Genomic DNA, 16,547 nt, shown 5'->3' on the forward strand with positions numbered 1-16,547 from the left:
TCGGTGGAAAATATGAAGTACACTGCATGCTTCGCTGACCCGATAAAGCAGCAAAAATACAAAGAAAGCCCTTTTTGCCATACCTTTGATTGGATTCACCATCCAGCTGGAACAACAACAACAACAGCAACAAATAACAAGCCGGTAATAAATGCAAATCATAATCAAGAAGCAATCCGCCAGAAGGAGTAAAAGGAGAGATGCCTCCGCAGGCCATGCAAATCCCGTTTTGGCCAAATTAATTAACCAAAGTATTGACCTGTGTCTGCCGACTTCAGAAACGCCACAGTTCACACAGTTCAACCCTTCTTCATTTGTTCCATCTTCAACCCAAAAACGCCTCAATGAAAAGTGCTGGGCGTGACAACAACGTTCTGTCCTGTCCCAAAACCCGATTTCGAAACGATTTCCAAACTTTATATCCGCGCAGATCTGTAAATTTGTATATAAATCAAGCTGGAAATTGCGCAGCGCGAGCGGCGACCCTCTTCAAAATATTTAATACCGCAAGTGACCCCTGTCCACCATTTCATCAAAGTCCAATTCTCTGATTATGTTTTTTTCTCTTCGGGGAGGAATGCCCCTGCCCAGCACATGGGCGTAGTTTTAAGGGGTTTCGGGATATTATTATTGCCAGATTTATGCATAAAATATATAAATCTTTCCAAATATATGTACATTTTAATTTTCTACATTTTCTAAATCGTCTTTATAATAATTACAATTTTAACCTTAATGTTTTGTGATCTTAAGTTTGCATTGAAGCACCCTGCAAATACTTTCTGCCGCCGCCACTGCTGCGAAATAAGCCGGAAAATCGGGTTGACAGCGTTTCCGGATGTCGACAAACGAATTTACATACCCTATTTCGAGTTTCGCCAGTGACCAGTGACCAGTGGCCATTCGGAGACCTTTTGGGCGGGGTGCAAAGGTTACGCGTGCGCTGCGTTCGTGCCCTTCGAATACAAATCCACATACACATACACATTACCTTTGCTAGGACACACTCACACAGACAGACAGATCCTTGGTGAAACCACAGGATCGGAGTGGTGCAAACCACTCGCCGTGGCTCAAAGCTGTCGGCGCGCCCAAAATCTCACAATTTGCCCATGATTTATGAACTAATGGCCAGTGGTCAGTGGTCAGCTGGAAATGATTAATCGGTGCCAACAAGTATTTATTTACGAGGGCTGGGCCACAAAATCAACACATTTGCGGAATTCAGGGGACTATTAAAATGGGGAAATATTTTAAATTAAAAAAAGGCTCATTATAAAGTAAGTTAACACAACAAAATGGGGAAATACCAATGAAAAGAAAATCATTATAAAGTAAGTTAACCCAAGAAAATGGGGAAATACTAATGAAAAAATAATAATAATTATAAAGTAAGTAAGCCCAATAAAATGGCGAAGTACTAATGAAAAAACTAATAATCATTATAAAGTAAGTTAACCCAACAAATGAAATATTCTTATGAATGCTTCAGATACATACATATGTAGCTATAAACTACCGACGGCAATTAATAATAAGCCAAATTGCAGCAAATGTGCTTCATTAAACTTGTAACATAATAAAGAAAAATGTAAATAAATTTATAAATATAAAATTTTTAAAAAAAGCAACATAAGTCTTTACCAAACGTGCGAAGTAAAGTCGCAAAATCAGGAGTAAAATCTTAAAGCGATTAAAAAAGAAAGAAGGCCGTGAAATGCAGTAATGCAGTTGGGTTTTCTCGGTTTTTCCGCTGTTGTTTTGCCCACACCTTGAATGAAAAGCCAGATGAAAAGCGCGAAAAAAGGGAAAACAGATGTGACAAGTGCAAGGCAAAAGTGTAAGCATGTACAGCGGGTATATATGCTACACATACACTTTGTACATATGTACATATATCTGCTGTATGTGCGAGTATATATAATATATGTATGTATATGGCGACCTGGTAGCAACGACCTTTGCACAAAAACCCACACATGCCTATTTTGGTCGTGTCCTTTGCAAGGATATTCACACATATACATGTATATGTATGTATGTAGATTTGTTTCATTGTTATATGATTCGATTGTAATGCATATGCATATATACGAGTGTATATGAATGTACATTCCAATTGTTGTGACCGGTTTTTCGGGGCAATTTCATTAACGAGTTGATTGAAATTTCCATTGTCCATTGCCCATTTCCAAACCGAAATGAACCCGTTTTCACATAATCCTTGGGAAAATGCTTACCATCTTGGGCAAAACTGCATGCAACAGTTAGCGAAGGCTTTATGTAAAAATCCGGCTTTTATGTATCCTTGGCAGGTGCAAAATGCAGCGGCGGCAAGTGCAAATGAGGCAAATTTCAAAGTCAAGTTTACACGCAGCAAATGCTTTTGTGCATCAACGCGCTCCTAGTTTTTCCCACCGACTTTTCCTCGCCAGCCACCGCTCTTCCGCTGACTTTTCCTCTGGCTGAGGTCCTCGGCCAGGGTTTTTCGCACACCTACCTTTCCACGGTGTTCCCCTCCCCATTTTCCATGACTGGCAGCAGTTGCAAGTGCATAAGGAATGCCACACTTTTGCCACACCAAAAGGCAATACTATATGTAAATGAAATGTATGCAAGTTCATTTAAGGCTAAAGTTTCTTTAAGTTTCTTTAAAGTTTGTTTCTGTTGCTTGTAATTGCTTAAATACTTTTTACAATCCAGAGAACAACTTTTGCGTAGGGAAACCTTTTTTGTAGAACAACCTTTTTCATAGAGAAACCTTCTTTTCGTAAAGAAACCTTTTTCATAGATAAACCTTTTCTTCGTAGAGCAACCTTTTTCATAGAGAATCTTTTTTTTCGCAGAGCAAACTTTTCATAGAGGAACCTTTTTTTTCGTAGAGAAACCCTTTTCTTTGAATTTTAGTTAGCCCAATAAAATTTTAAAAATCTTATTGATAATAGATAGTTTTGTAGTTTTTCAAGCTGGCCAGTTATCTTTAGCTACATAATTACACCGCTGCTATTAAGCTGGCCAGCACTGTGCTGGATGCGCCTTGATTCTTTTTTCGACTGCGACTTCTCTGGGGCCTTTTATTACACCTCCCGCTGCAGGCGTTGTATATACATATATATGTAGCTAAATACATACATATATAAAGTACATGGATGCTGGAGTAAGAAAATGCACTTTATTTAAGAACGAGCCGCAGTGAAAAGAAGCGTGAAATAAAAATGCAGGAATTGTTCTAAATCCGCGAAGGAAAAGTGAAAGTGCCGCCCTGTTAAAAGAAAAAAGTTGGAGATTGTTAGGAGAAAGGTAAGTGGGAATACTTCAGCGCATCGGATTGCGAGTATTTTGTTTGAGGACTTGAGGACATATGATACTTGAATGGCATGCCGGGATTTCGCATATCCTTTGATCATCCTTTGGGCTAGCTGCTAAATTGATGTAAAGTTGAAAACTTTCATTTGGCTTTCGTAATTAGTTGGCAGTGGCAAAAAAAAGTCAGCAGCTCACATATACATTCATACATACATACATATGTACATTCATATGTGCATGCATACATACATACATACATACGTGCATATCCTTTCCACATATGTGTATGTGTTTCAACGTCTGCGCGTGTGCGTGAAGCAACAACAAATTCGCACTAACACACACACACACTCACACAGCATAGGAGTCGTGCAAAACACATAAACGTTCAGCCGCTGTCTCTTTCTCGCCAGCTCGCTGCATCTCTTTCGCACACATGTGCGTATTTGTCACGTCCCATACATAAAAGTGGCATGTTACGTGTTCTTGCCAAAGGGGGTTGAAATACATGGGCGTGGCCTCTGCTCGCCATGTGTGTGCGAAAGAGAGGCTAAGCGGTAACTAAAGGGAGACGGCAAAACGGACGAAAGACCAAAATGCAGAAATGGCAATCCGCTGTTCGTCCCACAATTGCTATTAATTTGGTTTTGAAATATCAAGCTGCAGCTACTTATGGGTGTAAAATATAATTAATTTAGTATTATCGCGCTATTGTTTTATATTATTTGTAATTGTTAGTAAATTGCTTTAGTTTTTTTCCGGCATATTTCGTTTTGTTTTTATGTCTCAAAAAAAGTGTAGCATTTGAAAAAAGCTCACATACTTGGAAAGCGCGCCCCTTAAAGCTCTGTTCTTTAAAAGCACTTTTTGAACTTTTAAAATATATTATTGTAACAATTGTAAGCAGATATTCTAAATCCTAAACGCAATATACCACAATTTTGCAAAATTCCCTACTTGTAAACCTCTGCTAGCCAAGCACACACTTTAACTACATTTCTAGCATTTTTGTATAATTATGTTGTTATTTTGCTTACCGTTTTATTATATAGACAAGTTTAATTTTGAAAAGTGCGCCTTGCAAAACTTCAATGGTGTTTACACATAATTCCGCCAGAGGTCGCTATTTGATCTGAAAGCATTTAATGACTTGGTGATATCGATAGCAGATCCGCTGAGGAAATGCAATCGATACGAGGTGACGTGAGTAAGAGCCATCTCTAGCTCAGAGTGACCAGTTGACGTTGAATTTTACCTAAAAAAACAAAATAAAATATATAAACGTTCCATGTTAATACCAATTAGATTAGAATAAATTCGCTAAGTTGTCAAACTGACGCCGCCATTCGGTTAAGCACAAGCAATCAAATACACTTTTGGTTCGGTGAGAAGTGCAAAAGTTTCGATGGTTTCCTAGATCGTTTTCGGGTTAATCCCTGAAGAAAAACCCGTTTATCGACATTGATCAGCGGGGGGGAGGCGGTGTGAGGTGGTGAAAGGGGAGTGGTTGGGGTAGGAGAACGAGGTGGGGAAAGAGGAGAAGCGATAACAAGAACGACGCCGAAAAAAAAAGGTAGTTAACGAGTTGACAAGCCAAAAGCAACAATAACAAGCTGCAAAGAAGGAGAGCTGGAAATTGCTGGAACGAGTGCGAGGGTGCAAAAGAGAGGGCGAGAGTGAGCGAGTGAGATAGGGCGAGCAGCTGGAACAGGTTACCCCTTCCAGCGTTCCACGGAAGAACGCAGAATCTGCATAAAGTTTGGATTCTTTGGGAAGAAAAGAGGGAACCCTGCGCCAAGAAAACCCCAAGATCGGATTGGATTTTTTTCCACTTCTGGATTCCCTGGACAAACTGGAATAGGAACCCCCAGTGAAGAGACGTATCCAGTTGGGATTCTTCATAACGAGAGCACTGAAAATCCCCAGAAGACAGTAACCCAGCCGAAATGAAGCCACCCAGCATATTAGGTCTCCTGGTGGTGATCCTCCTGCATCCACGCAATGCCAAATCCTCAACGAGTGGTAATCCCAGCGCCATCGCCAGTGCCAGTTCCAGTTCTCCGCCCGAGATCCCCGCCTTCCGGCAATGCGAAACGATTCGCATCGAGATGTGCCGCAAGATCGGCTACAATGAGACCTCCATGCCCAACCTGGTGGGCCACGAAATGCAAGCGGATGTGGAGTACACCCTGCAGACATTTGCGCCACTGATCGAGTACGATTGCAGTTCGCAGTTGAAACTGTTCCTGTGCGCCGCCTATGTGCCCATGTGCACGCCCAAAGCGCCCGTCCATGCCATTGGTCCCTGCCGGAGTCTTTGTGAGTCCGTGCGGATACGCTGTCATCCGGTTTTGCAGGGATTCGGTTTCCCATGGCCCACGGCCCTCGATTGCAATAAGTTTCCGCGTGAGAACAACCACGAGACCATGTGCATGGAGGGACCGGGTGAAATGCATCAGCCGCAGCACGATCAGGATCTGTATGGGCTACCCGGGCAGGGCATGTCCGGTGGATTGGGCGATAAACTGCCTATGGATTGCTCCGGACTGGCCAAATCGCATCTATATGTGAGGCTACCGCGATCTGGACGCTGTGCACCACTTTGCGAGGCGGACATACTATTCACGCCGGCGGAAAAGCATCTCGCGGAGATCTGGGTATCCACGTGGGCCTACGCGGCTTTAGGTTTGGCCCTGGTGGCCACCGTCTGCCTTTTGGCCAGCGATGGCAGTCGCTTGGCCAGCGCCAAGTGGTCCAGATTGTTGTCACCGCTGATTTGGTGCCACAACATGGTCACCTTGGGTTGGGCAGTGCGCTTTATGGTGGGACGAACGGGCACGGCGTGCGGCACGGATCCCCAGGCGCCCAATGAATCCCTACTCACCGTGGACGGACTGTCCAATGCCTCCTGCGCCAGTGTCTTCCTTATGCGCTACTACTTTGGAATGGCCGCCTGCGCTTGGTATAAGACTAAAACTATACTAAATATAATCGAAATTAATTGAATTTCTTTGCTGTTCGTAGGTGGGCTGTGCTCTGTTTGGGCTGGCACCGCGACATTCGTCGGCACAGTCCGGATTCCAAGGGCCATGTGGCCATTCCCTCGAACTTTGGCGGCAGCCCGGCGAAGAGGAGCAGTGCCAAGACGGCACAGCAGGATCTTACCCAGAACAACTTTGTGTGCTTCGTGGCGTGGGGATTGCCCGCCTTCCAAACGGCAGCAGTGATCGTGGCCCGCTTTGTGGATGCTGACGAGTTGCTAGGTGAGATGTGCTATAAAAACACCAGAGAACTTGACGAGTAACGCAATCAATTACGCGCTTCTAGGCGCCTGTTTCGTAGGCAATCAGTCGGATAAGGCGCTGCAGATATTGGTGGCCACACCCGTCTTTTGCTACTGGATCTTTGGCTCCATGAATCTGATATCCGGCTATCTGGTGCACTGTCGCACCAAGGAGATCCTGCGGAACAGCAATGCCCTCAGCTTGCAACAGCAACTGCAACAGCTAAGCGCTCACAGCAGTTCCGGCATTGGCATATTCCTATTCATCTATGGACTCGCATGTGCACTGCTTCTATTGGCTGTCATTTACGAGTTTGCCAACATCGATGTCTGGCTGGGATCGGGTGATACCAATACCCCGCTGTGGCCGTTTTTGCTGCGCGCCTTCATGGAACTGATGTTGGGCATTTGCTGTTTTGCCTGGGTGCTTGGACCGAGCATTTCCACGCTCTACAAGCGACAAGTTAGCAATGGCAAGATGGTAAAGCACACAGCCGCAGGAGCAGCACCTGGACATCTGGACGGGCACAGTAGCTCGCGTGGATCGCATGCGGCTTGCAATAGCACGGTGGTCTCCTATCATTCGGTGCGCCCGTCCATGGCCAGTGCTCCATTGCCGCCGAGTCCGTACAAACTGAAGACTTCACCTGGTGCCGGTTCCATATCGCTCAATCAAATGTCCAACTATTCGCTGGGCAGAAGCGTGCATCACCAGCAGCGTCATTCGCCGCATCATCATCATCACCAGCAGCAGCAGCACCACCACCACCACCAGCACTCCCACCACAATCAGCATCATCACTCCACATCCTCGCATCGCCTGTATTATCCGCCAGGTAGCTATGCCTCGCAAAAGTACAGCCAGCATGGCAGCTACTATCCCCATTTGCAGCACTACGGCGATGAGACGCTGCTCTAGTGATCTAGTGTTCTCGTGCTCTAGGCGGGATTAGGTCCAATTTGAGGGCAATGTTTGCCCTGCTTCCAGTCAATGTTCCTGCGGCAGCTGCTGTGCCAAAGTCAGTACTGTACTATAACTTAATGCGGTGAAGTTTGCTTAGGTTAAGGTTTATCTTAAAGGCAAAGCAACTCGAATTCCGATTTTAGTTGCTTTGCCTGACCATAGAACACGATGGCAACCTATCTATGTACTGTGTATATAACCCAGGAAATGTGCTCTTATTTAGTTTAGGCCTTAATCACGAGGTCATAGGTCATCTAGCCAACCCCCCCACCATGTATTGTAATTGCCCTAGATGGGCGACATATCCTATTTTACGTGTGTACTTAATGTTGCTCCTAATTAGTTGCCCTTTTGCCGTTTTGGTGTAACCGAATTCAATAATCGCTCTTGCCTTTTAGACATTAAGACTTAATGTCGCCTTTGCGTACATATATACATAGCATATATAGCATTTTTATATAACTTTTTTTTTGAGTTAAAGAGAGAGAGAAACGCGCAGCAACCAAATACTGTGATACGCATGTTCATGTCTTCAAAAAAAAAATATAAATGGCCCGAAAACCGAGGTGCCAACTATGCTGTCTTCTCCCGATGCCGAAACAAGTGTACTTAACAATCGAAAAACGCAATTGCAATCCTAGCCGTAATGCCTAATTGTATTCAGTGTGCCATTAGCTTTAGGAACCTGACCGACACACAAGTCAGCCACACAAAATCGCCTTAAGCTCTTAAGCCCTCTTCCAAAACGAACTTTGTGCGGAATTTGCTAAGCGATTTTCCTGAACGCCTGCAGAATTTCCCAAGGATTTACTTGGTTTGGTTTTGGAAACAGGGCCTCTTCCTAAATGTCCAACTAACGAACTAACTTAACCTGTTTACATCTAGGGGCTATGGATGCCAACTAACAGTATATGTATTGTATTTTGTATTTTATATGTGTATTTTTTTTATTATTATCATATATAACTTATTTGCTAGCGAATAAAGTGTCGAAAAGTTAAGATCTGCTTTGATTTGATTTGATTCGTTTCGTAGGGGTTTTACCACGTAAAAAGAGTCTCCAAGTGTCGCCATTACTCCATGAGCATTTCGTTTCGTCTTCCTGCCAAGAAAGCCGCCACCTCTCCAGTGGGTGACCCAGTGGGTGGCCACCCCGTTTGCCTATTGCCGAGTGGGTGGCAAGGTCGCCTCGCTGCGTGTTGGTCCGCAGAGAACGATGGTCTCGTTTCGATTGTTGTTGCCACTGCTGTTGTTGTTGCTGCTCGACATGGCGCGCGGCTGCCATTTGTCAAGGTCCTCGTCGCCGTTTTCCTTGGCCCTCTGGTAGTTCTCCATTTCGCTGGCATACTTGCTGCTGGTGATTCCCAGCAGATGGGCCAGCCCACCGCCCACATAGTCGATTCCGGCCAGGAATTTATTGCCCATCCTGCTGGCCTTGTAACGCAGGCGTGGTCCCAGCGGCATTTCGCTCTAGAAAACGAAAAGTGCAAAGAGTTAAATGAGTCACAATGAGTAATGGTCAGTGGAGGAAGCTTCTTATCGCCTAATGCTCAGGGTCCTAGTTGTTTACATTGCAAGCTCACAGCCATGCACTGTAATTGCAAGATATGCATTATCATAATTCGCTTAAAAGCACTAGCTACGTTTATAGCCCAAAATGAATAGTTATTAGCGGGAAAACTGGAGAAACGGGCTAATCTTCGGCAAATTGATGTATAATGATCAAGTAAATGCTCTTATCATGATACTCCTTCTATCAACACAATGAAGCTACATGGAAAGCAGGAAGTACATCACTTCACGGGCACAGAAGTAACCCTTTTTTAGTAGTCCATGGTGGATGTTACCTCGTTCAAATGGACATCGTAGCACTTGTCAGCGATTTCCGCGTCCGCCTCGTCCTCGCTGCCGGAGGACAACTCCTCCATGACGCCGTCGCTGAAGTACAGCATGCGCTTGTTGGACTGCAGCTCAAGGGCGGTCACATTGTCCGTCTCGGATGCACTTGCTCCAGTTGCAGACGCCAGCTCCGATCCTCCAGCTGCGCCTTGTGTGCCGCCGACGCCGCCGCCGACGCTCTTGTTCCTCGCCACCGACATGGCAATGTTGCATCAACAGTTGATGGAGTGTACCGCCTCGATTGATTGACGCTGCGCGAATGTTTTTTGCGGTTGAGCTTCGTTTGAATCGCAGCCGCCGTTTTGGTCATGAAAACGCGGGCGCGGGTCAAACGCCAAATACAAATACAAATGCGGCCGGCGAGGGGGGCCAAAATGTCCTTGGGTTGGGGGCCACCGGCGAAACCGAGTCACAATCGCCGCGAATCGCGTGCCATGGGGCGCTTTGCGCAGTCAGGTGCAAATCAAATCGATAAACGAAAAGCCGCCTTCAAACTGGAAAAAAAAAACTGACAAACAAAACAAAGGTGCGGCAGTGTGACCAGCTGCTGCTGCGTTTCACAAGCTAGCCAGGCGATAGTATCGTTTGTAATTACTGCAGTTATTTTAGAATAAATACAAACTAAAACCTGGTCGTTTATATCTAAAGATGTTTTGTTTTTAAATAAAATTAAAATATATAATACAAATTAAACCAATTTGTGCATACGTTTTATGTGCCAATGATATAAATGCACTTCTTTTATTTTAATATTATAATTAAGAGCCATGGTACAAGTGTAAACAGCCATTAGCAGTTGACAAAACAATATATTAAAAACTTAAACCATTATTTAATCACCTAATCCCATAACTATCTATCGCTTGCAATGCATCGTCTGATTTGGCTCTGGTCACACCAAACAGCTGTTCCATTTGCGTCGTTTAAATTGTTTTTTTGTTTTACAACAAATTGCATCCGAATCTTTCAAACCGGGTTGCCAAAAATGGAGTCGCCCACCTCGCACCTGGTGGCCAAAGGTGAGTCGACAACGCGGCAGCTTTTGGCGCCATCGGGGTCACCAATTCCCGATTAGATTTCCAGGTGACGGGCGTTTCGCGCAGTGGACGCGTACGCAAAAAGTCGTCGAAACTGTTGGATTTTGAATCGCCGGAGGAGATCGAGAAGCGCACAAGGCGCCAAAGTGGCGGCAGGCAGCCAGCCAGATACTCGGGTCGCGGCAGGCCATCGAATGCACTGCGTGACTTGGATCTCGACCAGGAGATGCTCGTGGATGATCCAAATATCTCGGATAGCGAGGAATTCCATCCGGAAACAGCGACAACGGCCGTGACCATTCTGAATTCCGACGATGAACTGGACAATCTGGTGCAGGATCTTGTCGATGGCGTGCAAGCGGAGGCCACCAGCCAGGAGTCGCCCGTGCGCCAGAGTCTCTACATGCGCGAGAAGGCCAACAAGCGTCAGGTGCTCAAGGACGGCAAGGTGGTGAGTGCCAAGGTGCAGCGCAAGGACAAGGGCAAGCAGCGCTACACCGCCTACAGCCTGTGGGCCAGGGAGGCGCGCAAGAAAGATCTCCAGGATCTGGGTAGGATTTCTTACCATATCCTTCCTATTAATATTTAATCGCTTATTTGTGTGCTATCCTTATCTTATTGACCAATTCGAATTCTTGCAGACTTCACCAGCGCCACCAGACGGCTCAGCGAGATGTGGGCGAACGTTTCCAATCGGGACAAGAACGCCTGGCGGCGCAAGGCCAAAATCCAAGCGTCCCGAGCCAGAACACGCGACAAAACCGGCCCGAATGGTGCGCCCCAAATGGCCAGCAATGGCAGCACGGCACTGGCCGATCCTGCGCAGCACGAGACCATCTTTCAGAACCGAGCGACGACCAGTCGCACTCGCAAACTGGCCGCCGATCGACAGCAATCCTCGATAGAAGCGGCGGCTGCGGCAGCAGCGGCGAGCAGCTCCACGCAGCGACGCAGCATCAACACACGCAGTGCCAGGTCGCAGGCCACAACGAGCACGTCGAAACAGCATTCGCAGTCGCACACGGATGCGGATGTGGGCGGCCGGACGAGCGGCGGTCAGCAGAAACATGAGGAGCTGCAGAAGACCAGCATCGAGGTGATCGATGCGGCGGCGCACCTGAAGCTGCTGGGCGAGAGCCTGACGGTGATTGGCGAGCGCCTCAAGAAGCACAATGGATACGTGGCGCTGTCGGGCAGTTTGTCCGTGCTCCTGGACAGCTTGCTCTGCGCCATGGGTCCGCTGCTGTGCATGACCACGCAGATACCCGGCATGGAGAACAAAGTGCAACTGAGCAAAAACCTAGCCGACACGCTCGATAATATTGCGTACGTAATGCCCGGCCTATGAATGCAATTTCCGGATATCCCAATGATATATATATAGTAAACCATACCAGGCAGCTGAGCTTCCAGCGGAGGCTAGAGTCGCCATTGGAGATGTATCTGTATGCTAGCTAGGAGTTAGCGTGAGTCAACACCTGAACACAAATAACCACTTGGATATCCCTAGTCGATAAGCAGAAGCATCTCGATCCTCGTTAAGTGAAACTATCTAAAGGTCTCCCTCGAACTTTTGTGTTTCATATTTTTTTAGATTAAAAGCTAAGTAGTATTGCTTTTATTTATTCCCTTTTATTGTGCTAAATAAATTATAAATAAGCGAAAACGTACTAGAAATTATGAAGAATTATGAAACATGGAATATCCTATAATACATAAGTCCAATAAATGTGCAGCACACGATCACTTAGTTTCTTATTTCAATTTTAAATGGTAGCCTATTAAGCAAGCGCAATATAAATTCCTTTTTATAACAAACTAAATAATAAATAAAATCTTAGACTAGTTTATAAACTTTAAATGATTTCCTTCTCAGACCAAAAATCTTTATACAAATGAAATAGCTTAAAAAGTCTTAGAATTGCTCTGAAATAAGTGAAAAACTCATGCACTACCAGCAATGCTAACAATTTGAAATATTTATAAATACGTTAATTATTTCCTCACTTGCTAGAGATGGCACATCGCTGGTGCGCCATCGATGCCTTGGGCCCAGCATTACAACGGCAAGGTATCGATGTTACATCGCCGCGCTGCCACCACTAGCGAGTCCGCGGAAAGTAAATAAAAAAAACGGACGCCAAATCGAATCTCCCCAGTTCCCCGGATGCAGTGCAGCGAGCTCTGGGTCCCTGAGAATCCGGCGTGGGCCTGGGATTCCGAATCCGCTTCCGCCCAGGATCCTGGGCACCTGACCTCCACAACCGCTTCCAACTTCTGCCGCGCACAGCATCCGCAGTCGCATCCGCATCCGCGGCACCAAATTAACGGTGAGTTTCCCTTCGCAAGCTTGGGCTTTTCCAGCCATTTCCGGGGTGGGGAAGGGGGGTTGGTAGAAGATGTGATCGGGACAGGTGGACAGGTGGAAAGGGCGAATTGCGTGACGGCAGCGCTACAAATTGGATTAGTACGGCGTTTGATTCTGAATGGCAGATGTAAACAATCTTCCTGTGCACTGAGCTAAATACCCAAGATGTTGGAAAAATTTGAAAATTAAAGATAGAAAAAATCAATTAAATTAGTTTAATTCTGAACTGAATAATTTGTTTAGGAAATATATTCGTATCAGAAAAATGAGAATTTTCAAATTTCGCTTGGCGCGCAAATCATTTTCTCTCAGTGCACTGGTTCCCCCGCCCGCTGCTATGTAATTGGCAATATAAGGAATGCCTGAGGCATCTATTTTTATAACGATTAGCATAGTCGTTATGGTGATAGATGCCAAAGGGTGAGGGGGGAGGAGGGGCGAGTATTATGTATTTGTTATGCTTTTCCACCCCCTGACCGCCCACTGCGCCCAATGGGGCATACTTTTGGGGGCGCCACGGGAACCACCCACCCACCCAACATCGTTGGTTCACCTGAAAAGTTGTCATAATTCAAGGAGAAGCACCGCGGCAGACAAGCCACCAAAAGTTTCAAGTCCTCGCAGGTGCGTTTAAATATAGGCATATTCATAAAAGTTATAATGTTTATAATTGCAGAGGGGGCACTTTTTACGGTTGATTTACTCGCATTGAATCGAAAATCGTGATTTCGTAGTGCTAACCATCTGGATATATACAAGAATTGAAAGAAAACTCAAGGTTTGCATTTAAATTGAGCGCGTGGTTTTTCTAGCAGCTCAAATTATCATTTGAATTTGACTTTGAGATGGCTTTAGAACTAGCCTTTCGCATTCATTTGCCAAATAATTGCCAGACATTGAAACCATTTCCTTGTGTACGAACAAAGTGCTTTGAATATAATCATATTACTACTCTGGCACTTTACCACATTGAAGACCACTTTCGACTGCAAATGCAATCGGATTGCGTGAGCTTCATAATCGTCGTGGGTCCGCGGATGGGCATGTTCGTATCTCATCCGAAACGGACTTTGAGCCATGTTCTCGGCACGCGAGATAAGCGGCCGCCAATCGGAGAACTGGTTTCAATTGCGGATCGGGTCAAAATCGCCAACCTTGGGCCATTGTATGCAAGTTGTCTGTGCGCAACTAAATGAGCATAAATTAGCTCAATGCAGGAATGTCTCAAGTAGCCATTGTCCATCGATTGCCAGTGGCCAGTGCTTATCACTTGCGGCCCAAAAGCCGCAGCTAAAGATAAAGATAAAGACGGGTGATAATCAATTGGCCATAAAAAGGGGAAGTGTGGGTGGATGGCTGGGTTAGCCGGGTTAGTCGGCAATCAATCAATTTGGCGAGTCGGACAACCAATTCACAATCTAATCCACAGTCTATCCACGATGAGCACCAGCGAAGCAAGCGGCCACGGAAGTGGAATCCGCAATCTGAATCGCAATCGGAATGGAAACGCTACAGGAAATGGAAATCTCAGTCTGATGCAGGACTTGCAGCAGAAGTACGCCTTCCTCGAAAATCTATTCAGCAAGTTCTGGAAGTCCATCATCCAGACGAATTCCAATCTCAAGCTGCAGCTGCGCAACGTCAAGTGGAAGAATGCCAAGGCGAAGCCCGGTTGTGCCTACCAGCCAACGGAGGTGAGTTCTATCTATAATATATACACATATGTATGCACACCTGTCCAGTAAAACACACACTAACTTGTTTGTTTTGCCCCCCGAAAAACAGATCGAGCAGGTGGCCAATGTGATTACCCACGGCATTTGGATACTGCCCGCCGTGTTTGCGGCCATCAAGCTGTTCGAGCGCTCATCCAGCGCCGGTCAGTATCTGGTTTCCTGGGTCTACGGCGGCGCCCTCTGCATGCTCTTCACGGTGTCCACCTTCTTCCACTGCTCCTGCTACTGCGCCGAGCACAAGTAAGTAGTGCGCTAGTGCTGAAGTGACCCTTCGCAGGCTGATGTAACCACTGATTCTACCTCCCTTCCCAGACCACCGAAGAATGTGAAGGCGTGGCCCTGTCTCGGCTGGCAGACGTACCAGGGTCTGAAGAACGTGCTGCATCGCTGCGATAGGGCCATGATCTATGTGTTCATTGCCGGGTCATATTTTCCCTGGCTAACGCTGGAGAACACCGACCACTCAGCCATACTCTTCTGCATGGAATGGGTCATCTGGCTGATGGCGGGCATAGGAATTGCCTACCAGCAGGTTGGTTTATACACTAGCACTCTAGTGGCTCTCCTTTAAGGTGATTTTCATTTGATCTTCCACGATTTTCAGGTCTTCCACGAGCGCTACAAGTGTCTGGAGACGTTCTTCTACCTGGTGATGGGGTTGGGACCCGCTCTAGTTGTTGTATTCACTGGCCACCACTTCCATGGAATGATGCAGCTGAAGTTCGGCGGCGGCTTCTACATACTGGGCATTGTGTTCTTCAAGGCGGACGGTACGATACCCATGGCCCATGCCATTTGGCATCTGTTTGTGGTGCTGGCCGCCGGATGTCACTACTACGCCATCCTGGTGAACCTTTATCCCAGCGATGTTGTCACAGCACCGTGAGCGAATGCGTCAAAGCAAATGTTGGGGGAAAAAGAAGCGAATTTAGAGCTTAGAGTACTTAACGACAGGGATTCGATGTTGTCAGCCATGCGTAACGTATTCCTATGATGTACCCAATGTACCCGAGTCTCTGCTCCACAATTAGCCAAATTTTAATCGAGCGAGGACGCCTAGCCTAGTTGTAGCCATTAGCATTACGAACTAAAACTAAATCGAAACGATTCTTGTGATCAGTATCTGCGGTCTTGCCAAAGATTCAAATTGTGCGAGTGCTCATGTCTCCCCCTCCCTCTCTCCCTCTCTCTCTTTCCCACCCCTCGATTTTACTTGATATTATTAGATATATTCAAATATTTAGTAACCATAACAGCTCCCGTTGTGGCCATGTGTTGCTCAAAAGACTTTGATACGTACTCAAAAGGCGAAGGTCACGAATATTATTGAACTTGTACAAATATCCGATAGAGTTTTCCTCGCGCCTTTTGAACACTAGAAGCCCGCCTAGCCCCGCATTACATTATACATGTTTATACAGATTATACAGATTATACAGATACTATATACGATATATATACCATATACCATATACACATCTAGATAGAATTAAGAGGGCGTCCCGATCCGCGAGCCCAGCCCCTTTGGCCAGTTTCATTGGCGAGCTCAGGGACAAAATCGATGTGTTCGCAGATGCTGAAGAGAAGGTGATTTACAAATTTACACATACGCTTGATATTTTGGGGCCTGGCTCGCTCGATCGGCGGATATTGCTTGTGTGTACTACTCGTATTTATGGTGCAGATCGATTAGTTGTAATGGCGTTAATTCTAGAGCTGATGGCTTCTAATAAATTGTTTATTTCCAAATGGTGGGAAAATACTTAGATGTTTGTGGGGTGCTAAATAATAATTGTTTACTTTCAAATGTTGTTCATGTACATCTTGTTAAGCTTTAAATGTATATATATAGACTTTTTTTTTGGTTGCAAACACATACATACATATATAATTTTATTGACATTTTACTTTGTTTGTTTTAAATAACATTTTAATAATTTAAATAAAGGAAACC

The 16,547-nt window shown here is 45.6% G+C and overlaps 4 protein-coding genes across 7 annotated transcripts; 3 read left to right on the forward strand and 1 right to left on the reverse strand.

Moving 5' to 3' along the window:
• The first annotated feature begins 4,540 nt into the window (after window positions 1–4,540).
• On the forward strand, window positions 4,541–8,554 carry LOC120455740 (frizzled-4). Its single transcript, XM_039642162.1, has 3 exons — window positions 4,541–6,268; window positions 6,331–6,569; window positions 6,634–8,554. Exons 1-3 carry the CDS (start codon window positions 5,253–5,255, stop codon window positions 7,506–7,508), a joined length of 2,130 nt encoding a protein of 709 aa, XP_039498096.1. The 5' UTR covers window positions 4,541–5,252; the 3' UTR covers window positions 7,509–8,554.
• Window positions 8,555–8,700: 146 nt separating this feature from the next.
• LOC120455741 lies at window positions 8,701–9,972 on the reverse strand. The gene is made up of 2 exons (XM_039642163.2): window positions 9,401–9,972; window positions 8,701–9,023 (listed from the first exon to the last, which is right to left on the reverse strand). Exons 1-2 carry the CDS (start codon window positions 9,650–9,652, stop codon window positions 8,715–8,717), a joined length of 561 nt encoding a protein of 186 aa, XP_039498097.1. The 5' UTR covers window positions 9,653–9,972; the 3' UTR covers window positions 8,701–8,714.
• A 361-nt stretch (window positions 9,973–10,333) lies between these two features.
• LOC120455898 (HMG box-containing protein 4) lies at window positions 10,334–12,235 on the forward strand. Of its 2 annotated transcripts, XM_039642395.1 has the most exons (3): window positions 10,334–10,471; window positions 10,528–11,040; window positions 11,131–12,235. In XM_039642395.1, exons 1-3 carry the CDS (start codon window positions 10,438–10,440, stop codon window positions 11,835–11,837), a joined length of 1,254 nt encoding a protein of 417 aa, XP_039498329.1. In that variant the 5' UTR covers window positions 10,334–10,437; the 3' UTR covers window positions 11,838–12,235. The 2 variants fall into 2 exon arrangements, with proteins under 2 accessions (XP_039498329.1, XP_039498331.1); XM_039642397.2 differs by lacking the exon at window positions 10,528–11,040 and having other exon boundaries at window positions 10,351–10,471.
• Window positions 12,236–12,583: 348 nt separating this feature from the next.
• On the forward strand, window positions 12,584–16,355 carry LOC120455899 (monocyte to macrophage differentiation factor). Of its 3 annotated transcripts, none has more exons than XM_039642399.1 (5): window positions 12,584–12,819; window positions 14,287–14,551; window positions 14,643–14,833; window positions 14,906–15,125; window positions 15,198–16,355. In XM_039642399.1, the coding sequence occupies exons 2-5, from the start codon at window positions 14,297–14,299 to the stop codon at window positions 15,477–15,479; spliced, it is 948 nt and encodes a 315-aa protein (XP_039498333.1). In that variant the 5' UTR covers window positions 12,584–12,819; window positions 14,287–14,296; the 3' UTR covers window positions 15,480–16,355. The 3 variants fall into 3 exon arrangements, with proteins under 3 accessions (XP_039498333.1, XP_039498334.1, XP_039498332.1); XM_039642398.1 differs by lacking the exon at window positions 12,584–12,819 and adding an exon at window positions 14,123–14,226; XM_039642400.2 differs by lacking the exons at window positions 12,584–12,819; window positions 15,198–16,355 and adding an exon at window positions 13,869–14,159 and having other exon boundaries at window positions 14,906–15,121.
• The last annotated feature ends 192 nt before the right edge of the window (window positions 16,356–16,547 follow it).

The sequence above is a fragment of the Drosophila santomea genome, chromosome X (assembly GCF_016746245.2).
Source record: "Drosophila santomea strain STO CAGO 1482 chromosome X, Prin_Dsan_1.1, whole genome shotgun sequence".
In the NCBI taxonomy this organism is placed as follows: Eukaryota; Metazoa; Arthropoda; class Insecta; order Diptera; family Drosophilidae; genus Drosophila; species Drosophila santomea.